Below are 25629 nucleotides of genomic sequence, written 5' to 3' on the forward strand. Positions count from 1 at the left end.
GGCACTTCATGTAGATTGGGATAGCACTAATGTAATCGCTTCTCCTTTCCCTCTGAAAGGCTAGGATGAATTCTTGATGTGTTGCTTATACCTATCCAATCCTTTCAGATCTACTTAAATGCTTTGGGTTAGGAGCTAGGGACCAATATGGGATATATATATAAAAAAAAATGTCTGTTGACTTTAGCCCTCTGTCTGTCTGTTATGTTGTCACTTCCTGTTTCCCCCATGCAGCTGACCCAGAAGGAGTCCCTGGTGACGTTGCTAGACAACCGGACATGGGCTAAGCAGGGCATAGCCGAGGGGTTTGACTACATCGGCAACTCCCAGGCCTGGAATCACCCCCAGGTCAATGTCTTTGTCACCCTCGTCCTCTTCATCGTAATGAAGGTAGGCACACCATCATCATCATCATCCACTTTGTTCTCATCTCCTTTTCTTTATAATCACCTATTATTTGTTTAATTCCCTGTTACTTTACTCCCTTCCCACTACATGTGGCGTGTCTCAATAGTCTGAAGTAACGTTCTTCCCATTGACATGACAGGTGAAGGTAATACAGCAGGATCCTGTCCATTCATTTAAATGAAAGGAGAGGAGGCCGTTGTGGAGAATTTAGACCCAGCTCAGTGTTATATGAGGATACGGCTTCCGGCGAATTGAGACCCATCCCAGTTTTATATGAGGGTTAGGCTTGTGGTGTATTGAGACCCATCCCAGTGTTATGAGGGTTAGGGTTTTGGAGTATTGAGACCCAGCCCAGTGTTAAATGAGGGTTAGGCTTGTGGAGTATTGAGACCCAGCCCAGTGTTATGAGGGTCAGGGTTTTGGAGTATTGAGACCCAACCCAGTGTTAAATGAGGGTTAGGCTTGTGGAGTATTGAGACCCAGCCCAGTGTAATATGAGGGCAGGTGAAGCATCAGGTTATTACCTTGTTGGGATTTGATTAGGTTTTTATGTAACCTTTGTGTAGGTTCTAGCAGCTCAAATGAAATGTCCCCTTTTAAAAGAGAACCGCAGAACTGCTGTTTGGTAATCTTGTTCGCTCGCTGTGTCGTGTGTGTGTGAGAGAGACAATAGGCTGTGTAATGCATTTAAAGTCCCTGGATAGAGAGAGAAACAAGGAACCACAGAGGGATAGAGAGACAAAAGTGGGTGGATAAAAGTTATATAAGCATTAGATATTGAGTGTGATGATCCTGCTGTAATGGAAGATAAATACTCTATACACTTTCTCTTTCTCTCCTTCGCTCTCTCCTTATCCTAGCTCACTTTCTTTTGTTGCCTTCTGTACTTCATCTCAAATAATCTGAAAAGAAAATGTCATTATACTTTTTGGAACACAGTGAGACCAATCTACTCTACTCTTGTCACGCCAGGGCGTGACTAGGGGGTGTTCTAGGTTATATGTTGGTGCTCTTGGTATGGTTCCCAATTAGAGGCAGCTGATGCAGCTGATGTTCGTTGTCTCTAATTGAGGATCATACTTAAGGGTTCCCTGTTCCCACCTGCTTTGTAGGATATTGTTTTAGAGTTAGTGCATGTTGCACCGCAGTACTGCACGGTCGTTGTTTGTTTCCTGGTTTGTTTCACTAAAAATAAAGATGTGGAACTCCAATCACGCTGCGCCTTGGTCGGTCTCTCCACACGATCGTGACAACTCTAAATTACCCCTCTGATGGTACTGTTCTATCCTCCAACGTCACTCGCAACTTGGCCAGACCAGTTCCTCGGGGGGGGGGGGGGGTCATTTAATGTCTAATTACATGGTGTAGTTTAAAGCGCCCAGAGTGGTAGTTTGTTTCTCCCACACTATGCAAATGGACCAAACATTTAGTAGACAGACACAGACAGACAGACTTTCTATGGATTGATTCTCTCTATGATATGACTCATAGGATGTCTTCTCTATCGCAGACTGACCGTTTTTAGCTATCACACTGCATTGAGACAACTTTTTGACCCCAATAGGTTTTTTGCAGTCGTTCTCCAGTCCTCTGTTGGAGGGTGGTGGCAGCCCAGTAATTGGAGTGGGAATAAGAGTATGGCCTTCCCCTAGGGGCCCGGGCAATAGACTGTCCTCTGGTTCTGTCAAACACAAATGGTATAAAATGGTGCCAATGGATAGGGCTGCCGTGTTTCTAGCTCTTAGGAAACTTTTCAGTATTATGTTGTTTAATGTGTTATTACATTATTAGCCCAGGAAATGTTTTGTGTTATTACATACAGCCAGGAAGAACTTTTGGATATCAGAGTGCCGGTAACTCACCAGCATTACGACTAGGAATACGACTTTCCCGAATCAGATTCTTTGTTCGTACCCCCAGGGCCATTGAACTCATTCCCGAGGCTGTTCCAGGACACCGCCGGCGGAAAAGGGGGTACTCAGAGTGGATTTTTAGTCTGACTCAGGAGATGCGCACACCACCCTCCGCTTCCCAGTATATTACTTGCTAAAGTTCAATAATAATAATAAAGTTGACGAGGTCAGGGCGAGGATTTCCTTCCGAAGCGGCATGACTCTCTCGGGATATACTGTCTGAGTGCGTACAGTCAGTTGGCTTCTCAGTTCATCACGCAGACAGGAATAAATATCTCTACCCGAGATGTTTCATGATTAGCTACTCTTGGTGTGATTGTAATAACATACAGGAAGTCCTTTTGTTCACCCGACCTAGGATAATTCTAAATCAAATGCCGACCGTATTACCTCCCAAGAGAGTTCTCTTCAGGTTATAGTCACTCTTCAGGTTAAGACGTTTAAGCGTGTTAACCCTCGCAAGGCTGCCGGCCCAGACGGCATCCCTAGCCACATCCTCAGAGCATACGCAGACCAGCTGGCTGGAGTGTTTATGGACATATTCAATCTCTCCCTATCCTAGTCTGTTGTCCCCACATGCTTCAAGATGTCCACCATTGTTCCTGTTCCCGAAAAAGCAAAGGTAATTGAACTAAATGACTATCACCCCATAGCACACACTTCTGTCATCATGAAGTGCTTTGGGAGACAAGTCAAGGATCTTATCGCCTCCAACTTACCCGACACCCTAGACCCACTTCAATTTGCTTACCGCCCCAATAGATCCATTCGCCATCGCACTGCACACTGCCCTATCCCATCTGGACAAGAGGAATACCTATGTAAGAATGCTGTTCATTGACTACCCCTCAGTCTTCCACACCATAGTACCCCTTAAGCTCGGGGCCCTGGGTCTGAGCCCCACCCTATGCAACTGGGTCCTGGACTTCCTGACGGGCTGCCTCCCAGTTGGTGAAAGTGGGCAACAATACCTCCACTGCACTGATCGTCAACACCACCCTCTCGAGAGCCCTGCATGGAGAGATTGAATATATCCATACAGTCTGAGATGCTGTCTGGGCCGGCAGCTTTGCAAGGGTTATTACCACACTTAAATATCAGCAGCATACCACCCTGCATACCACTGCTGGCTTGTTTCTGAAGCTAAGCAGGGTTGGTCCTGGTCAATTCCTGGATGGGAGACCAGATGCTGCTGGAAGTGGTGTTGGAGGGCCAGTAGGAGGCACTTTTTCCTCTGGTCTAAAAAATATCCCAATGCCCCAGGGCAATGATTGGGGACACTGCCCTGTGTAGGGTGCCGTCTTTCGGATGGGACGTTAAACGGGTGTCCTGACTCTCTGAGGTCATTAGAAATCCCATGGCACTTATCGTAAGAGGAGGAGTGTTAACCCCGGTGTCCTGGCTAAATTCCCAATCTGTCCCTCAAACCATCATGGTCACCTAATAATCCCCAGTTTACAATTGGCTCATTCATCCCCCTCCTCTCCCCTGTAACTATTCCGCAGGTCGTTGCTGTAAATGAGAACGTGTTCTCAGTCAACTTACCTGGTAAAATAACGGATAACTAAAACATGTAAAAAAACGTACTTGTGTCGGCCATGGAGAACGAGAGCTCACAATCCTTGGGAGCGGCCCACGTCGGTGGCACTGTGTTATCCTCAAAGCGGGTGAAGAAGGGTTTAGCTTGTCCGGGAGCAAGACATAGGTGTCCGGGTCATGGCTGGTTTTCCCTTTGTAATCTGTGATTGTCTGGAGTCCCTGCCACATACATCTTGTGTCTGAGCCGTTTAAAATGCGACTCCACTTTGTCTCTGTACTAAGATTTTGCCTGTTTGATTGCCTTACGAAGGACATAACTGGACTGTTTGTATTTAATCATATTCCCAGTCACCTTGCTGTGGTTAAATGCAGTGTTTCGTGCTTTCAGTTTTGCGCAAATGCTGCAATCTAGCCATGGTTAGACATCCCCTATGCACTTCCTGATGAACTCAGTCATCGTGTCAGTGTATACGTCATAGTGTTTCTCATAGATAACCCGGAACATATCCCAGTCCAGGTGATCAAAACAATCTTGAAGCATGGGTTCTGATTGGTCAGGCCAGCGTCGATAAGAACTTAGCATGGGTACTTCCTGTTTGAATTTCTGCCTATAGGAAGAGAGGAGCAAAAATTAGTAATGATCTGATTTGCCTAAGGGAGCGCGGGGGAGTGCCTTGTACCCATCTCGGAAGCGAGAGTAACAATGGTCTAGAGTTTTTAAAGCGCGAGTACTGCGGGCAATATGTTGATAGAACATCGGTAGCATTTTCTTCAGATTTGCTTTGTTAAAGTCCCTAGCTACAATAAAAGCGGCGTCAGATTATTCAGTTTCCAGTTTGCACAAAGTCCAGTGTAGCTCCTTGGGAGCCATCGTGGCATCGGCCTACGCGGGAATATACACGGCTGTGATGATAACCAAATAGAATTCAATTGGGAGGTAATACGGTCGGCATTTGATTGTGAGGTATTCTAGGTTGGGTGAACAAAAGGACTTGAGTTTCTATATATTATCACAATCACACCTTGAGTATTTAATCATGATATATACACCTCCGCCTTTCTTCTTCCTGGAGAGTTCTTTATTCCTAGCTGTGCAATGAATAGCTGCCCTGCCTGCGGTCCCATCCTACTGTATGGGCGGGACAGTATATCCGGAAGAGAGGTATGTTAATGTCTCTCTGGAAGAAGATTCTCACCCTGAGCTCGTCTACTTTATTGTCCAGGGACTGAACATTAGCGAGTAATATACTCGGAAGCTGTGTATGGTGTGCTAGCCTCCTGATTCGGACAACAAGTCCACTCAGAATACCTCTTCTTCACCGGCGGTATCTTAGAGCAGCCTCTGGGATAAGCTCAATCGCCTTGGAGGGTACGAACAAAGGATCCAATTCAGGAAAGTAGAAATTCTGGTCGAAAATGCTGGTGAGTTAATGCCGCTCTGATATCCCAAAGCTATTTCCGGCAGTATGTAATAATGCAAAAAATGTTCTGGGCTAATAATGTAAGAAATAACACCAGAAACAGCGCGTCCATGTCTATCGACGGCGACTTCTTGTGTGTGTGTTCTCCAGCTCTGCCTGGCTGTCTATAAACATTATAAACCTTACCATAGAAACCTCCATCTCCCTTTTACAGGCCCACACTCACCTGTGGCCCACTTTTACTGTGTGTCTGTCTGTGCTTTTGCCTAGTGAGTGAGAGAAATGACAGACGAGAACAGAGTTAGAGAAGAGACATGGAGGAAGCAAGAGTCAAACGAAACTAGGAAAAGGGGCGTTTTAAAGGAATTATAAAGATGAGTATGAAGGAGATATAGGACTATAGCTACTATGCATTAGACAGTACAGTTACAGTAGGATGTTACAGGAGAATATTACAGTAGGATGTTGATGCGGTGGGTGTTCCCGTTGTTTTGCAGTGATTGCATCAGCTATTTTATGACCATCTTCCGCTGTTATTCTGTAAAGGTTGTTGGTTCTGGCACAGAAGGTCAGTAATCAGGGATTCTGTGATTTGGGATTACATTGTGTGTTTGCGTGTGTGTGCATGTGTTTAGTAGTTGAAGTCCCCTCTTGCAGCATCCCAAGGTCCACCTGGTTTGAAAGTTATATCTGAGGTATAGTACTGTAGGTGATATTCCATGATGATACAGTAATAATGAAGCCATATCTGTCTGCTCATACCTGTGTGAGTCAGCAAGAGCATCGCCTAGGCAACCCTGTGGCAGGGAGGTAAGAACCCAGGGTGACTGTCACTGGGCAGGGAGGCCAACGTCACCACCGCCCGTCACCATGGGAATAGCTGCCCTGCCTGCTGTCCTAGCGACTGCCAATGAAGGGGAAGTGACGTCATCGCACGCTGCCTAAATTATTTTCCTCGCACCTGTGTGTGTGTGTGTGTGCGTGCAAGACAGAGGGGACTAATTACTAGAGCAGTAATAATGATTTTATATCAAACAAGGCAGTCAACAGAAACCAAGCCTGGTCTCCTCTCTTCTCATTAGAGACCAGAGAGAGAGGGATAGAAAAAAAGAAAGAAAGAAAGTGGTGGTGTGGAGGCAGATGAAAAAGGAGAGTGTTAGAAGAGAGAGCTGTGTTACTGTTAGGTAAGACAATTCAATTCTAGGGAACCCTGTAACCTTAAACTGAATAAGTAGATTGACATACAGCAGTGTCCACTCAATGCAATGCTGTGTGTGTGTCTTAAAGAAGTACAGAAAGGCACTACACACAAATACACACAGACAAATACTTATTTTTTTCGCTCTACTTTTCTCTGCCTACACACTCACACTCCTCCAGGTGCCATCTTAGTTCATACCTCTGTAATAACCTTAAGCCCATGTTATGAGTTTCCAGATCCATTAAACCTCTCTCCCTTATTGAAGTTTGCCTGGCCAGACAGTGTGTTCACCTTTTTGAGAAGTTAGATTGTAATTTTTGCCAAATTTCTGACCATTTCCATCATGGTGCATGGTAATTGACAGCATAACAGCTATTAGGTTAGACTATTACTTGTGTGTGTCATGTGTGGTGTCAAGTGGCAGCCCGCCACACACATTCTTCTCTGCCATGCTCCATTTTCCATCAATGACTCCTACTGTGTGTGTTTGTGCCATGACACAGGTGTGTGTATGACGCAGTAATCCCCAATGACATTCACATATGTGTGAATGACGCAGTAATCCTCTATGTTTGTGTGTGTGTGCGTGTGTGTTTGTGAGTGTGTGTGTGTGTTTGGATAGGTGTGAAAGCAGTGTAGAGTGTAGAGTTACTGACAGAGATCCATTAGATCACACTGGCAGCTGGGCTTAATTACGGCTAACTAGAGAGAGAGGGAGGGAGAAAGCGGAAAAGAAAGAGATGTGAATGGGGGAAATGGAAAGGAGAGAGAGATGAGTGTAATTAAGAGGTCTATTTAAACCTCTAAACCAGGCAGATAGTTGTTGAGAGGTTTATGTAATGGCCACGTCACACTTCCATCCTCTCCTTGCAAAAACTGAATCCCTAGGGAGCTGTGGCTTCCGGAGAGGAAGCTCTCTTTATTTGGCCTGTGTGAAGGTTGTGTAGGGGTGTTTGTATGTGTGGGGTTGTGGCTATATTGGAAAGGTGTGTGTGTGTGTGTTTGTGTGTGTGTGTGTGTGTCACCGGTGACTAGGCTTGGTCAGTTCCAGAATTTCATATCGGCATACCGTTCCTCTGCCATCCCGGGATTTACGGTATTACCGGCATAGCACACAAAGGGGCGCTAAAAACACAAAAAGCCCATTGTGCATCTATTACTAGAATTCTAACAAAATTAGCACAAGTAATATTAAAATCACATCAACGCTGTTAGCTAAAGGCTAATGAGCGAAAACCAACAAACTAATTGCAAATCCAAACAAATCCAGCTCATAAAGTTATACAAGCATAGCTAGTATCTACCGAATGTCATTTTTGGTGAGTGTGGACATTTACAAGCGAAAGTGAACTAGACAAATTGTGCGAATGAACAAAGTTGTGATGCATGCTTTTCAAAAGGAAGAGCAGCATGTGTACATGGAGCAGAGGGTAGAAGAAAACAAATGATAGCAGGAAGCACGGGGGAAAAAATGCCAGCTGTACAGAACTCATCCAGAACTCTTTGAATTCTGGCAGAAAATCATCTTAAGATTTCTGATGGCAAACATTTAGTGAATTGCATACAAGTGTAACTTCATCACCTCATGTACGCTGCAGAACGAAGACTCGCTGATAGATATAGAACACTACCACAGAGGGTTGGTGGCACCTTAATTGGGGAGGATGGGCTTGTTGTAATGGCTGAATCGGAATCAGTGGAATGGTATCAAATACATCAAACGCATTCATTCTGTTCCGGTCATTATTATGAGCCGTCCTCCCCTCAGCAGCCTCCACTGAACACTACTGCTTTCTCCTGTTGCGCTCTTTACAAACAAACGTGACTGGCGCAACTGTTCTAGGGAACTATGGTAAGCTTCATAATGTAAAATAATGTGACAGTTGAAATGAAGAACGCAATTTGCTTTATCTCCTAACGTATTGCACAAGTAGCTACAAATATTAAAATGTATTTAAAAACTTGAGGGAAAATGTTATATTGAGTCTGAGTCCTTAGTGGTGAATTTCCACAACAAACTTCAAATAAATAGTTTTGACGGTATTCAAAAACCATCCCTTGAATTTTTCCAAATATCCCAGGATACGGTAAATAAAATAAAATAAAACTTCATTTGCCACATGCACCGAATACAACAAGTGTAGACTTTACTGTGAAATGCTTACTTACAAGCCTTTAACCAACAGTGCAGTTCGAGAAGATGACCCAAGCCAATCACTACTGACATTTCCTTTTGTTTGTCTCTAATTAGCCGCCTCTCCCGTCGGTGGCGACTGCATCTTCCAATCAGCTTGGTCATTATCCAGAGTTCAGTTCATTTCAGGGTTTTCATCAAATGAAGGCGGTGTGTGACAGTTCAATCTCACCCAGATGGGGACTGACGTTAGCTAGTTCGCGCCTGGGAAGAGATGAGTCTATCACAATGGAGTATTTTCTTTTATAGGGCAGAATAAAAGACAGTTCTGATCAGAAGTCAGAGGAGCTGAGTTAAATGGAGGATTGTCCTGTTGGCTGACTGAAAGGCCACACTGTTCCCTCTGTGACTTTGTATCTGTGTGTCTGTCTCAGTTCTGGATGTCTGCTCTGGCCACCACCATTCCTGTGCCATGTGGAGCCTTCATGCCCGTCTTCGTCATTGGTAAGACAAGTGTGTGTGTGTGTTTCAGCAATAATGTTAACCCTGGGAACATGCTATGCTATGCAGTCTTGTGAGTGTCTGTGTACCAGTATGTTACGCTCTCATTAAATGTGTGTGTGTGTGTGTGTGTGTGTGTGTGTGTGTGTGTGTGTGTGTGTGTGTGTGTGTGTGTGTGTGTGTGTGTGTGTGTGTGTGTGTGTGTGTGTGTGTGTGTGTGTGTGTGTGTGTGTGTGTGTGTGTGCGTGCGTGCGTGCGTGCGTGCGTGCGTGCGTGCGTGCGCGCGCGTGTGTGTGTGCTAGGGGCAGCGTTTGGCCGTCTGGTCGGGGAGAGCATGGCTGCCTGGTTCCCTGATGGCATCCACTCTGATGGCACCATCTACCCCATAGTGCCAGGAGGGTACGCCGTTGTGGGTGAGTTACTGTAGACACACAGACATACACACACAAACAAAGACAAAGATTGGTATAGCTAGACAAGATTAACAATACCTATTCAAGACTAGACACATCTAGACACCATTATTGTAACAATTAGGAAATAGAAAGCCAGATACAATAAGACACTGCTAGACCCAGTAGTAATATAAAGACATTTATGTCAAAGATAAAATCTAAATGATGCGCTTTAGAAGTCCCCTTTGGCAAGATGTCCTTTAATGTTGTTGCTATGAGTGATATTGCTGTTAGCATTGTTGTTGACGGTTGTGCTGATTATGCTGTTGTTCAGTGTAGGGGTTGATGTCAACTGTGTTTGTGTCTAATGGGTGCTGATGTTGTTGACTCACCTCTAACTCAGCTTTCTGTCTCTCTGATGTTCCCCCTCTTTAATCTCAGCATGGCTACATTTACCCTCTCATTGTCTTTGTCTCTCAAATCAAATGAAATCGCGCTCTCTTTCCTCACTCCATTCTTATGTTAGGAATAATCAACCTTCTCTCCCTCCTCTATCACTGCTGCCCACTCTCTCCACTCCTTCTTCTTCCTCTCATTATATCCACTCACCTCTTTTTCTTTGTTCAATAACGGTTACAAAATATTGAAGATGTTTAAAATGTTTAACTTTTTAAACTTTTTTTATCTTTGACCTTGTGGGGTACAGTCATCTCGCCCATCCCTAATCCATCCCTCCCTTCTCCTCCATCCCTCCCTCCCTCCCTCCCCTCTCCTCCCTCCCTCCTTCCCTCCCTTCTCATCCCTCCCCCCCTTCGCCCCTCCTCACTTTGTTGTTCCAGTATTATTGATGAAGGCTCAGTATAGAGTTGAGGGCATAAGATGTATTATTGCACTGATATTACTTTACTAATGTCAATGGACAGTAACCTTTATCTGTACCCATTCCTTCCTCTCCTGCTCTCTTCCTTTCTTCCTCTCATCCTCTCTTCTCTCCTCTCCCCTCCCTTCCTCTCCTCATCTCCCAGGTGCGGCAGCCCTGTCTGGAGCGGTGACCCACACGGTGTCGACAGCGGTCATTGTGTTTGAGCTGACGGGTCAGATCAGCCACATCCTGCCGGTGATGATAGCGGTAATACTGGCCAACGCCGTGGCCCAGTCCCTCCAGCCCTCGCTATATGACTCCATCATCAGGATCAAGAAACTACCCTACCTCCCTGAGCTGGGCTGGGGACACCACGAGTACGTAGGACTACACTTCTATCTATCAATCTATCTATGTTAACTGTCTATCTTTGTTAACTATCAATCTACGTTAACTATCTATCTATCTAAGTTAATAACATCTTCTTATGGATCAAATCCCATTAGTGGGATCGTTTTGGCAACATCCGGTGAAATGGCAGAGCTCCAAATTCAAATTAAATTATGAAAAATATTTAACTTTCATAAAATCACAAGTGCAATACACCAAAATGAAGCTTAACTTCTTGAAATAATGTCAGATTTCAAAAAGGCTTTAGGGCGAAAGCAAACCAAACCATGCTATTATCTGAGGACAGCACCCCATCATACAAACACATGACAATCATATTTCAACCCGCCAGGCGCGATACAAAACTCAGAAATAACGATATAATTCATGCCTTACCTTTGAAGATCTTCTCCTGTTGGCACTCCAATATGTCCCAGAAACATCACAAATGGTCCTTTTGTTCAATTCATTCCGTCGTTATATCCCCAAAATGTCCATTTATTTGGCGCGTTTGATTCAGAAAAACACCGGTTCCAACTCGCCCAACATGACTACAAATGATCTAATACGTTACCTGTAAACTTGGTCCAAATATTTCAAACAACTTTCCTAATCCAACTTTAGATATTTAAAACGTAAATAATCAATCAAATTTAAGACGGGATAAACTGTGTTCAATAGCGGATAAAATTAAAGTGGAGCGAGCTTCAGGTCGCACGCCCCAAACAAAACAGTCCACTTGGCTCGACTCCCAGAAAAGAAAGGGCTACTTCTTCATTACTCAAAGGAAAAACATCAACCAATTTCTAAAGAATGTTGACATCTAGTGGAAGCCATAGGAACTGTAACCAGATGCCTCATAAATCTAGTATACCATAGAAAACCAATTGAAAACACAGAAAAGTAAATAAATATAAACAGTATGGGGATGAGGTAGGTAAAATTGGGTGGGCTATTTACCGATAGACTATGTACAGCTGCAGCGATCGGTTAGCTGCTCAGATAGCAGATGTTTGAAGTTGGTGAGGGAGATAAAAGTCTCCCACTTCAGCGATTTTTGCAATTCGTTCCAGTCACAGGCAGCAGAGAACTGGAACGAAAGGCGGCCAAATGAGGTGTTGGCTTTAGGGATGATCAGTGAGATACACCTGCTGGAGCGCGTGCTACGGATGGGTGTTGCCATCGTGACCAGTGAACTGAGATAAGGCAGAGCTTTACCTAGCATGGAGTTGTAGATGACCTGGAGCCAGTGGGTCTGGCGACGAATATGTAGCAAGGGCCAGCCGACTAGAGCATACAGGTCGCAGTGGTGTGTGGTATAAGGTGCTTTAGTAACAAAACGGATGGCACTGTGATAAACTGCATCCAGTTTGGAAGTAGAGTAGAGTATTGGAAGCTATCTTTGGCGATGTCATCTCCGAAGTCGAGGATCGGTAGGATAGTCAGTTTTAGTAGGGTAAGTTTGGCGGCGTGAGTGAAGGAGGCTTTGTTGCGGAATAGAAAGCCAACTCTAGATTTTATTTTAGATTGGAGATGTTTGATATGAGTCTGGAAGGAGAGTTTACAGTCTAGCCAGACACCTAGGTAGTTATAGATGTCCACATATTCTAGGTCAGAACCATCCAGGGTGGTGATGCTAGTCGGGCGTGCGGGTGCAGGCAGGGATCGGTTGAAAAGCATGCATTTGGTTTTACTAACGTTTAAGAGCAGTTGGAGACCACGGAAGGAATGTTGTATGGCATTGAAGCTCGTTTGGACGGGCCGGAAGTATACAGAATGGTGTCGTCTGCGTAGAGGTGGATCAGGGAATCGCCCGCAGCAAGAGCAACATCATTGATATATACAGAGAAAAGAGTCGGCCCGAGAATTGAACCCTGTGGCACCCCAATAGAGACTGCCAGAGGACTGGACAGCATGCCCTCCGATTTGACACACTGAACTCTGTCTGCAAAGTAGTTGGTGAACCAGGCAAGGCAGTCATTAGAAAAACCGAGGCTACTGAGTCTGCCGATAAGAATATGGTGATTGACAGAGTCGAATGCCTTGGACAGGTCGATGAAGACGGCTGCACAGTACTGTCTTTTATCGATGGCGGTTATGATATTGTTTAGTACCTTGAGCGTGGCTGAGGTGCACCTGTGACTGGCTCGGAAACCAGATTGCACAGCGGAGAAGGTATGGTGGGATTCGAGATGGTCAGTGACTTGTTTGTTGACTTGGCTTTCGAAGACCTCAGATGGGCAGGATGGATATAGGTCTGTAACTGTAAATAAGTTCTGTTATACTCACAGACATGTTTTTAACAGTTTTAGAAACTTTAGAGTATTTCTATCTAGCATATCCTAGCTTCTGGGCCTGAGAAACAGGCAGTTTACTTTGGGCACGCTTTTCATCCGGATGTGAAAATAACGCCCCCTAGCTAAATAAAATCAAATGTATTTATATAGCTCTTCGTACATTACCTGATATTTTATTTATTTTTTACCTTTATTTAACTAGGCAAGTCAGTTAAGAACAAATTCTTATTTTCAATGACAGCCTAGGAACAGTGGGTTAACTGCCTGTTCAGGGGCAGAACGACAGATTTGTACCGTGTCAGCTCGGGGGTTTGAACTTGCAACCTTCCGGTTACTAGTCCAACGCTCTAACCACTAGGCTACCCTGCCGCACCATATCTCAAAGTGCTGTACAGAAACCCAGCCTAAAATCCCAAACAGCAAGCGTTGCAGGTGTAGAAGCACGGTGGCTAGGAAAAACTCCATAGAAAGGCCAAAACCTAGGAAGAAACCTAGAGAGGAACCAGGCTATATGAGGTGGCCAGTCCTCTTCTGGCTGTGCCGGGTGGAGATTATAACAGAACATGGCCAAGATGTTCAAATGTTCATAAATGACCAGCATGGTCAAATAATAATAATCACAGTAGTTGTCGAGGTTGCAGCAAGTCAGCACCAAATGTCAGTTGGCTTTTCATAGCCGATCATTAAGAGCTGTCTCTAGAGAGTTGAAAACAGCAGGTCTGGGACAGGTAGCACGTCCGGTGAACAGGTCAGGATTCCATAGCCGCAGGCAGAACAGTTGAAACTGGAGCAGCAGCACAGCCAGGTGGACTGGGGACAGCAAGGAGTCATCATGCCAGGTAGTCCTGAGGCATGGTTCTAGGGCTCAGATCCTCTGAGAGAAAGAGAGAATTAGAGAGAGTGTACTTAAATTCACACAGGACACTGGATAAGACAGGAGAAGTACCCCAGATATAACAAACTGACCCTAGCCCCCCGACACATAAACTACTGCAGCATAAATACTGGAGGCTGAGACAGGAGGGGTCAGGAGACACTGTGGCCCCATCCAATGATACCCCCGGACAGGGCCAAACAGGAAGTATATAACCCCACCCACTTTACCAAGCACAGCCCCCACACCACTAGAGGGATATCTTCAACCACCAACTTACCATCCTGAGACACCGAGTATAGCCCACAAAGATCTCCGCCACGGCACAACCCAAGGGGAGGCGCCAACCCAGACAGGAAGATCACGTCAGTGACTCAACCCACTCAAGTGACGCACCCCTCCTAGGGACGGCATGAAAGAGCACCAGTAAGCCAGTGACTCAGCCCCTGTAATAGGGTTAGAGGCAGAGAATCCCAGTGGAGAGAGGGGAACCGGCCAGGCAGAGATAGCAAGGGCGGTTCGTTGCTCCAGAGCCTTTCCGTTCACCTTCACACTCATGGACCAGACTACACTCAATCATATGACCCACTTAAGAGATGAGTCTTCAATAAACACTTAAAGGTCGAGACGTAGTCTGCTTCTCTCACATGGGTAGGCAGACCATTCCATAAAAATTGAGCTCTATAGGAGAAAGCACTGCCTCCAGCTGTTTGCTTAGAAATTCTAGGGACAATTAGGAGGCATGCGTCCGTAGCGTACGTGTAAGTATGTACAGCAGGACCAAATCAGAAAGATAGGTAGGAGCAAGCCCATGTAATGCTTTGTAGGTTAGCAGTAAAACCTTGAAATCAGCACATGCCTTAACAGGAAGCCAGTGTAGGGAGGCTAGCACTGGAGTAATATGATCACATTTTTTGGTTCTAGTCAGGATTCTAGCAGCCGTATTTTGCACTAACTGAAGTTTATTTAGTGCTTTATCCGGGTAGCGGATAGTTTATCTATCCCCCTTTGTTTCCTTCTGTCTTTTTCTTCTGTCTAAATCTCTTGGTGCCTCTTGCTGGGTTGAGGATGAGTGAGGGGACTAGTGGTTTCTCTTGCCAGGTTGGGGACTAGTGGTTTCTCTTGCTAGGTTGGGGACTAGTGAGGGGACTAGTGGTTTCTCTTGACAGGTTGGGGACTAGTGGTTTCTCTTGCTAGGTTGGGGACTAGTGAGGGGACTAGTGGTTTCTCTTGCTATGTTGGAGACTAGTGGTTTCTCTTGCTAGGTTGGCGACTAGTGCGGGGACTAGTGGTTCCTCTTGCTAGGTTGGGAACTAGTGCGGGGACTAGTGGGTCCTCTTGCTAGGTTGGGGACTAGTGCGGGGACTAGTGGTTCCTCTTGCTAGGTTGGGGACTAGTGAGGGGACTAGTGGGTCCTCTTGCTAGGTTGGGGACTAGTGGTTTCTCTCCCTGGGTTGGGGACTAGTGAGGGGACTAGTGTTTTCTCTTTCTAGTTTGGGGACTAGTGAGAGGACTAGTGGTTCCTCTTGCTAGGTTGGGGACTAGTGAGTGGACTAGTGGTTCCTCTTGCTGGGTTGGGGACTAGTGGTTCCTCTTGCTAGGTTGGGGACTAGTGAGGGGACTAGTGGTTCCTCTTGCTAGGTTGGAGACTAGTGCGGGGACTATTGGTTCCTCTTGCTAGGTTGGGGACTAGTGGTTTCTCTCCCTGGGTTGGGGATTAGTGGTTCCTGTTGCTAGGTTGGGGATTAGTGGTTCCTCTTGCTGGGTTGGGGACTAGTGAGGGTGCTAGTGGTTCCTGTTGCTAGGTTGGGGACTAGTGGTTCCTGTTGCTAGGTTGGGGATTAGTGGTTCCTCTTGCTGGGTTTGGGACTAGTGGTTCCTGTTGCTTGGTTGGGGACTAATGTGGGGACTAGTGGTTCCTCTTGCTGGGTTGGGGACTAGTGGTTCCTTTTGCTGGGTTGGGGACTTGTGAGGGGACTAGTGGTTCCTCTTGCTAGGTTGGGGACTAGTGAGGGGACTAGTCGTTCCTCTTGGGTTGGTTGTTCTCGTTCTCGTTCTCTCTCTCTCTCTCTCTCTCTCTCTCTCTCTCTCTCTCTCTCTCTCTCACTGTCTCTCTCTCTTTATCTCTCGCTCTCCCCCTCTTTCACTCTCGCTCTCCTTCACACCACCCACTATGCTTTGAGTTCACCACAGGGGACAGAGTGGACCAGGAGTGTGTGTGCCTGTGTGTGTGTGTGTGTGTGTGCAAGCGCGCATCATTAGACATTGTTAAGTGAGCTAAGTGTAGGTTGTGTTGTTTTTCATTGTGCTGTTACATAATTTCTCATTTACATGTAGATTATACAAAGTTACAACATGTAGTTACACAATGTGCAGGTGTGTACACACCTACACACTGACAGCAGTTGGCACAAAAATGACAATGTAGACCAGTTTTCTCAGAGTTGTGAGAATGCAAGATGCTCTGTCACCTCTTCTGTTCATCTATCATTAAAGGCCTGTTAGCGTATGGCTGACATTCAATATAACCTGAAGCAATGTATCTGTTCTGTTTCTGTTAACTATTGGTCAACCACCCACACTCTAATGATCACACCTATTAAGACCTGTTTCCATTTATACTGAAGTCAACCCAGGATGGGCTAGCCTTGGTTGGCTAGCTCGAATTGGGTTTCCACTGCTTCCAGAAATTAGAAATTATGTAATGTTGCTAGGTAGCTGTGACTGTGCAGCTGGCTTTGCTAATGTTGCTAGGTAGCTGTGACTGTGCAGCTGGCTTTGCTAATGTTGTTAGCTAGCTAGTAAGATGTTGAAAAGTTTTATTCACCCTCACCATGCTGTAACTAACGTTACCCGATACTCCTGCCACTGCCAGCCAGACCCAGAGCCATGTATTTAGCAAAGAGTTTTAGCTTGCAGTCGGGAGGAACTATTGGATATAAGAGCAACGTCAACTCACCATCAATACGACCAGGAATACGACTTTCCCGAAGCGTATCTTCTGTTTTGCCCACCACCCAGGACAATGGATCGGATCCCAGCCGGCGAACCAAAACAACGACGCCATAAAAGAGGCAGACGAAGCGGTCTTCTGGTCAGGCTCCGGAGACGGGCACATCGCGTACCGCTCCCGAGCATACTACTCACCAAATGTCCAGTCTTTTGACAAGAAGGTAGATGAAATCCGAGCATGGGTAGCATTCCAGAGAGACATAAGAGACTGTAACGTTCTTTGCTTCACGGAAACACGGCTCATTTGAGACACGCTATCGGAGTCGGTACAGCCAGCAGGTTTCTTCACGCATCACACCGACAGAAACAAGCATCTTTCTGGTAAGAAGAAGGGCGGGGGGGTATGCCTTATGATTAACGAGACGTGGTGTGATCATAACAAGAAACAGGAAATCAAGTCCTTCTGTTCACCTGACTTCCTCACAATCAAATGTCGACCGCATACCAAGAAAATTCTCTTTGATTATAATCACAGCCGCATATATTCCCCCCAAGCAGACACATTGATGGCCCTGAACAAACTTCCTTCACTGCAGCCGAACCTCTCCTTCACTGCAGCCGATGTGAGTAAAACATTTAAACGTGTTAACCCTCGCAAGGCTGCAGGCCCAGACGGCATCCCCAGCCGCGTCCTCAGAGCATGCGTAAACCAGCTAGCTGGTGTGTTTACGGACATATTCAATCAATCCTTATCCCAGTCTGCTGTCCCCACATGCTTCAAGAGGGCCACCATTGTTCCTGTTCCCAAGAAAGCTAAGGTAACTGAGCTAAATGACTACTGCCCCGTAGCACTCACTTCCGTCATCATGATGTGCTTTGAGAGACTAGTCAAGGACCATATCACTTCCACCCTACCTGACACCCTAGACCCACCCTGGGTCTCGACCCCGCCCTGTGCAACTGGGTACTGGACTTCCTGACAGGCCGCCCCCAGGTGGTGATGGTAGGTAACAACATCTCCACTCCGCTGATCCTCAACACTGGGGCCCCACAAGGGTGCGCCCTGAGCCCTCTCCTGTACTCCCTGTTCACCCACGACTGGCCATGCACGCCTCCAACTCAATCATCAAGTTTGCGGACGACACTACAGTGGTAGGCTTGATTACCAACAACGACAAGACGGCCTACAGGGAGGTGGTGAGTGCCCACGGAGTGTGGTGTCAGGAATATAACCTCACACTCAACGTCAACAAAACAAAGGATATGATCGTGGACTTCAGGAAACAGAAGAGGGAGCACCCCCCTATCCACATCAACGGGATAGTCGTGGAGAGGGTAGTAAGTTTTAAGTTCCTCGTCGTACATATCACGGACAAACTGAATTGGTCCACCCACACAGACAGCGTGGTGAAGAAGGTGCAGCAGCATATGTTATTAACTGTCAGTCGTGGCTGCTTTGTGTGATGTATTGTTGTCTCTACCTTCTTGCCCTTTGTGCTGTTGTCTGTGTCCAATAATGTTTGTACCATGTTTTGTGCTGCTACCATGTTGTGTGGCTACCATGTTGTTGTTATGTTGTGTTGCTACCATGCTGTGTTGTTGTGTGTTGCTGCCTTGCTATGTTGTTGTCTAGGTCTCTCTTTATGTAGTGTTGTGTTGTCTCTCTTGTTGTGATGTGTGTTTTGTCCTATATTTATATTGTTTTTATTTATTTATTTTTAATCCCAGACCCCCGTTCCCGCAGGAAGCCTTTTGCCTTTTGGTAGGCCATCATTGTAAATAAGAATGTGTTCTTAACTGACTTGCCTTGTTAAATAAAGGTTCAATAAAATTAAAGCTAGCTAGCTAACCAATCAAACAGATGACAGGTTTGGTTGTTTGAAGCTAGCCTTCAATACAACCTGTCCAGCTAAAATTCCTGCTAGCTAACGTTAGCTAGCTAGCTTGTTTCAACTCTAGGGTTTTAGGGTGGGTTTCTGTACAGCACTTTGTGACATCTGATGTAAAAAAGAGCTTTATAAATACATTTGATTGATTGTTTTGGTAGCTAACGTTAGGTAGCAAGCATTCGATGGCTGACTGTTCTCATAAAAGTTTGTGTAGTGCATTAATGAATAAAGGATCCAGCTATGTTGGTAATTCATGTCATGTCTGACTGCTGCAGTACTGCTTGTGATAGCTAACAGCAACAAGCCCAGACGAGCTAGCTGGCAGTTGCACAGTAACTGCGTCACCAGCCCGAATTCTAATCGAGCTGGTACCTGTTGTGAAACTGGGCTTCCCCGACCCAGTTTGTATTTGAGTCTAATTTGGCCCTAATTTTAAGTGCCAGTGCAAACGGGGCTTTAGTCTGAACATGGGGAGCATGCTTTTTCTCTTTTTCTCTACCCCTCTCTCTACCCTTCTCTCTCTCTCTCTACCCTTCTCTCTACCCCTCTCTCTACCCTTCTCTCTCTCTCTCTACCCTTCTACCCCTCTCTCTACCCTTCTCTCTCTCTCTCTACCCCTCTCTCTACCTTTCTCTCTCTCTCTATCCTTCTCTCTCTTCCTCTCTACCCTTCTCTCTACCTTTCTCTCTCTCTCTACCCTTCTCTCTCTTCCTCTCTACCCCTCTCTCTACCTTTCTCTCTCTCTCTCTCTACCCTTCTCTCTCTTCCTCTCTACCCCTCTCTCTACCTTTCTCTCTCTCTCTCTACCCTTCTCTCTCTTCCTCTCTACCCTTCTCTCTCTCTCTCTACCCTTCTCTCTCTTCCTCTCTACCCCTCTTGCTCTCTCTACCCCTCTCTCTACCTTTCTCTCTCTCTCTCTACCCTTCTCTCTCTTCCTCTCTACCCCTCTTGCTCTCTCTACCCCTCTCTCTACCTTTCTCTCTCTCTCTCTACCCTTCTCTCTCTTCCTCTCTACCCCTCTTGCTCTCTCTACCCCTCTCTCTACCCTTCTCTCTCTTCCTCTCTACCCCTCTCTCTACCCTTCTCTCTCTTCCACTCTACCCCTCTTGCTTTCTCTACCCCTCACAAACTCTCTCTCCTTCACATCATCCACTATGCTTCGATTTCACCACTGTGGATCAGGTGTGTGTGTGAGCACTAACTACATTTGAGGCAGGGAGTTGAGTAGGATGAAGAGGGGAAATTAAATGAAAGAGTGCATGAAGTGTGGCCCCCAAGCTGTTTGTGTTCCTATTCATTCTGGTACCCATCCCACTTCCCACACAAACACACATTCAACCATAGGAATGCTTGTGTAACACTTGGGAAACACACATTCACAAACACACACTATGAGAAAAGCAGTGTCATGTTGGGGCGTCAATCTCCTTCTCACACTCATTCCTGCACTTCCTCTCTTCTCTCTGCCCTTTTGACAAATCCATCTCCAGCTTTTGAGTGGTATTTCATTTCAAATCAAATTAAATCAAATTATATTTCTCACATACACATATTTAGCAGATGTTTTTCGGTCGTAGGAAAATGCTTGTGTTCCTCGCTCCAACAATGCAGTAATATCTAACAATTCACAACAATACACACAAATCTAAAGTAAAGTATGGAGTTAAGAAATATAGAAATATTAGGATGAGCAATGTCAGAGTGGTATTGATTATAATACAGTAGTAGAATAGAATACAGTATATACATATGAAATGAGTAAGGCAGTATGTAAACATTTTCAAATCAAATAAAACCTTATTTGCCACATGCAAGTGTAGACCTTACTGTGAAATGCGTACTTACAAGCTCTTAACCAACAGTGCAGTTCAAGAAGAGTTATATTTACCAAATGAACTAAAGTAAAAAATAAAAAAGTCACACAATAAAATAACAATAACGAGGCTATATACAGGGGTACCCGTACCGAGTCAGTGCGCAGGGATACAGGTTAGTTGAGGTAATTTGTACATGTAGGTAGGGGTGAAGTGACTATGCATAGATAATAAATAGTGCGTAGCAGCAGTGTACAAAACAAATGGGGGGGGGTGTCAATGTAAATAGTCTGGTGGCCATTTGTTTAATTTTTCAGCAGTCTTATGGCTTGGGGATAGAAGCTGTTATGGAGCCTTTTGGACTTGGCGCTCCAGTAACGAATGCCGTGCGGTTGCAGAGAAAACAGTTTATGACTTGTGTGACTGGAGTCTCTGACAATTTTATGGGCTTTCCTCTGACACCGCCTATTATATAGGTCCTGGATGGCAGGAAGCTTGGCCCCAGTGATGTACTGGGCCGTATGCACTACCCTCTGTAGTGCCTTACGGTCAGATGCCGTGCAGTTGCCCTACCAGACGGTGATGCAACCGGTCAGGATGCTCTCGATGGTACAGCTGTAGAACTTTTTGAGGATCTGGGGACCCATGCCTAATCTTTTCAGTCTTCTGAGGGGGAAAAGGTTTTGTTGTGCCCTCTTCACGACTGTCTTGGTGTGTTTGGACCATGATAGTTTGTTGGTGATGTGAACACCAAGGAACTTGAAGCTCTCGACCCGCTCCATTACAGACCCATCGATGTTAATGGGGGCCTGTTCGGCCCGCCTTTTCCTGTAGTCCACGATCAGCTCCTTTGTCTTGCTCACATAGAGGGAGAGGTTGTTGTCCAGGGAACCACACTGCCAGTTCTCTGACCTCCTCCCTATAGGCTGTCTCATCGCTGTTGGTGATCAGGATTACCAGTGTTGTGTCGTCAGCAAACTTAATGATGGTGTTGGAGTCGTGTTTGGCCACCCAGTTGTGGGTAAACAGGGAGTACAGGAGGGGACTAAGTACTCACCCCTGAGGGGCCCCAGTGTTGAGGATTAGCGTGGGAGACGTGTTGCTGCCTACCCTTACCACCTGGGGGTGGCCCGTCATGATGTCCAGGATCCAGTTGCAGAGGGAGGTGTTTAGTCCCAGGGTCCTTAGCTTAGTGATGAGCTTCGTGGGTACTTTGGTGTTGAATGCTGAGCTGTAGTCAATGAACAGCATTCTCACATATGTGTTCCTTTTGTCCAGACGGGAAAGGGCAGTGTGGAGTGAGATTGCGTCATCTGTGGATCTGTTGGGGCGGTATGCGAATTGGAGTGGGTCTAGGGTATCCGGGAGGATACTGTTGATGTGAGCTATGACCAGCCTTTCAAAGCACTTCATGGCTACCGACAGGCAGGTTACCTTCGCCACAGAGACAATGGTGGTCTGCTTGAAACATGTAGGTATTACAGACTCGGTCAGGGAGAGGTTGAAAATGTCAGTGAAGGCACTTGCCACTGGGCAGCTCACATCTGGGTTTCCCTTTGCAGTCCGTAATAGTTTTTAAGCCCTGCCACATCCGACGAGCATCAGAGCCGGTGTAGTAGGAGTCAATCTTAATCCTGTATTGACGTTTTGCTTGTTTGATGGTTCGTCTCAGGTCATAGCGGGATTTCTTATAAGCATCCGGATTAGTGTCCCGCTCCTTGAAAGCGGCATTGGATTGAATCCCGGAACATATTCCAGTCTGTTCATTGCAAAACAGTCCTGTAGCGTAGCATCTGCATCATCTTACCACTAAAGGGACTGGTGTTCCATTATTAAAGTGACCAGTGATTCCATGTCTATGTATATAGGGAAGCAGCCTCTAAGGAGCACGGTTGCGTAACCATGTGGTAGCCGGCTAGTGATGGCTATTTAACAGTCTGATGGCCTTGAGATGGAAGCTGTTTTTCAGTCTCTCTGTCCCAATGTTGATGCACCTGCACTGACCTTGCCTTCTGTATGGTAGCGGGGTGAACAGGCTGTGACTCGGGTGGTTGATGTCCTTGATTATATTTTTGGCCTTCCTGTGACATTGGGTGCTGTAGGTGTCCTGGAGGGCAGGCAGTGGCCCCCGGTGATGCTTTGGGCAGACCACACCAGCCTCTGCGGTTGTGGGCAATGCCGTTGCTGTACCAGGTGGTGATACAGCCCTACATGATTCTCTCAATTGTGCATCTGTAAAAATCTGAGGGTTTTAGGGGCCATCCCGAATTTCTTCAGCCTCCTGAGGTGGAAAAGACACTGTTGCGCCTTCTTCTCCATACTGTCTGTGTGGGTGGACAATTTCAGATCGTCAGTGATGTGTACGCTGAGGAACTTGAAGCTTCTCACCTGCGATCCTGTCGATGTGGATAGGAGTTTGCTCTCTCTGCTGTTTCCTGAAGTCCACGATCAGCTACTTAATTTTGTTGAGGTTGAGGGAGAGATTATTTTCCCGAGGCACCACTCCGCCAGGGCCCTCACATCCTCCCTGTAGGCTGTCTCATCATTGTTGGTAATCAGGCCTAGAACTGTTGTGATGTCTGCAAACTTGATGATTGAGTTGGCATGAGTGGCCACGCAGTCATGGGTGAACAGGGAGACAGGAGGGGGCTGAGCACACACCCTTATGAGGCCCCTTTGTTGAGGATCAGCAAAGTGGTGTTGTTTCCTACCTTCACCACCTGGGGGCAGCCCGTCAGAAAGTACAGGACCCAGTTGCACAGGGCGGGGTTCAGATCCAGGGCCCCGAGCTCAATGATGGGCTTGGAGGGTATTATGGTGTGGAAGGCTGAGCTATAGTCAATAAACAGCATTCTACATAGGTATTCCTCTTGTCCAGGTGGGATAGGGCAGTGTGTAGTGCGATGGCGATTGCATCGACTGTGTATCTATTGGGGCGGTATGCAAATTGAAGTGGGTCTATGGTGTCAGGTAAGGTAGAAGTGATATGATCCTTAACTAGCCTCTCAAAGCACTTCATGATGACATAAGGGAGTGCTACGGGGCGATAGTCATTTAGTTCAGTTACCTTTGCTTTCTTGGGTACAGGAACAATGGTTGACACCTTGAAGCAAGTGGGGACAGCAGACTGTGATAGGGAGACATTGAATATGTCCGTAAACACTCCATCCAGCTGGACTGCACATGCTCTGAGGACGCGACTAGGGATGCAGCCTTGCGAGGGTTAACGCATTTAAATGTCTTACTCACGTCGGCCACAGAGAACGAGAGCCCACAGTCCTTGAGAGCGGGCAAAGATGGTGTTAAGCTTGTCTGGGAGCAAGACATCGTTGTCAGCGACGTGGCTGGTTTTCCCTTTGTAATCTGTGGTTGTCTGTAGATCCTGTCACATACATCTCATATCTGAGCCGTTGAATTGTGACTCCACTTTGTCTCTGTACTGACTTTTTTCCTTTGATTGCCTTACTGAATGCCTTACTGAATATGTGTATATGACAAATACAATTTGATTTGATTTGATTTGATTTTGAATAACTACACTGTTTGAATTCAACCATATTCCCAGTCACCTTGCCATGGTTTAATGCGGTGGTTTCCGCTTTCAGTTTTGCACAAATGCTGCCATCTATCCACGGTTTCTGTTTTGAGTAGGTTTTAATAGTCACAGTTAGGAACAACATCCACTATACACTTCCTTATGAACTCAGTTACCATGTCAATGTAGAAGTACGTCAATGTTATTCTCAGAGGCTACCCTGAGCATGGATTCTGATTGGTCAGACCAGAGTTGAATAGACCTCAGGCCAGGTACTTCCTTTTTGAATTTCTGCCTTATAGGAAGGGATGAGCAAAATAAAGTGATGATCTGATTTGCCAAAGGGAGGACAATAATTTCCTTGTAGGTATCCCGGAAGTTGGGGTAGCAGTGGCTGAGTGTTTTAGCAGCACGAGAACTACAGTACAGTCAATGTGTTGGTAGAACTTCAGTAGCGTTTTCCTCAACTTTGCTTTGTTAAAATCCCCAGCTACAATATATGCGGCATCAGGATATGTGATTTCCAGTTTGCACCAAGTCCAGTGGGCCGTCGTGGTATCAACTTGATGGGGAATATACATGGCTGTGACTATAACCAAAGAGAATTCTCTTGGGAGGTAATACGGTTGGCATTTGATTGTGAGCTATTCTAGGTCGGGTGAACAAAGGACTTGAGTTTCTGTACATTATCACAATCACACCATGAGTAGTTAATCATGAAACATACACTCCCGTCTTTCTTCTTCTCTGAGAATTCTTTATTCCTGTCTGCGTGATGTTCTGAGAACCCAGCTGGCTGTATGTATGGGGACAGTATATCCGGAGAGAGCCAGGATTCCGTGATGCAGAGTATGTTACAGTCCCTGATGTCTCTCTGGAAGGAGATCCTCGTCCTGAGCTCGTCTACTTTGTTGTCCAAAGACTGAACACTAGCGAGTAATATACACCTCCTGAGTCGGACTAGAAGTCCACTCCGAATACCTTTTCTTCGCCGTCAGCGTCTTGGAGCAGCCTCTGGGATAAGTTCAATTGCCCTGAGTGGTACAAACAAAGGATCCAATTTGGGAAAGTCGTAATCCTGGTCATAATGCTGGTGAGTTACCGCCGCTCTGATATCCAAAAGTTATTTCTGGCTGTATGTAATAACACAAACTTTCTGGGCTTTAATGCGAGAAAGAAAATACAAAAAAAAAAAAAATACTGCAAAGTTGCTAGAATTAGAGCCGCTATGTCTGTCGGCTCCATCTAGCTGGTTGGAGAGCGAGGTGAGGCAACAATTACATGCACATCACTTTTTCTCTGTGTGTGTGTGTGTGTATGTGTGTGTGTGTGGCAATGTGCCTACAGTCCACTGTACTCTGAAGTTATGAGACAGATACAGTAAGAGACAGTTTCTGTTTGTTGGTTTCAGAAGTGCTCATTATATAAGGTCTGCTGTATAGAGGATTATTGTATTGGTTTAAAGCAGAGCTAGGCAACTAGATTCAAACGTGGGCCGATTTTT

General features: G+C 45.9%; 1 protein-coding gene across 3 annotated transcripts in view; it reads left to right on the forward strand.

Annotated features, from left to right (window-relative positions):
- The window catches only part of LOC109904879 (chloride channel protein 2-like), a 197085-nt gene that overhangs the window by 130854 nt on the left and 40602 nt on the right, over window positions 1-25629 (forward strand). For all 3 annotated transcript variants that reach the window (XM_031791067.1, XM_031791069.1, XM_031791068.1), the window contains 4 exons: window positions 235-390; window positions 9051-9120; window positions 9420-9530; window positions 10538-10751. In XM_031791067.1, coding sequence (XP_031646927.1) covers window positions 235-390; window positions 9051-9120; window positions 9420-9530; window positions 10538-10751 — 551 coding nt within the window. The remainder of the gene's footprint in view (window positions 1-234; window positions 391-9050; window positions 9121-9419; window positions 9531-10537; window positions 10752-25629) is intronic.

The sequence above is a fragment of the Oncorhynchus kisutch genome, linkage group LG15, assembly GCF_002021735.2.
Source record: "Oncorhynchus kisutch isolate 150728-3 linkage group LG15, Okis_V2, whole genome shotgun sequence".
Taxonomy (NCBI): domain Eukaryota; kingdom Metazoa; phylum Chordata; class Actinopteri; order Salmoniformes; family Salmonidae; genus Oncorhynchus; species Oncorhynchus kisutch.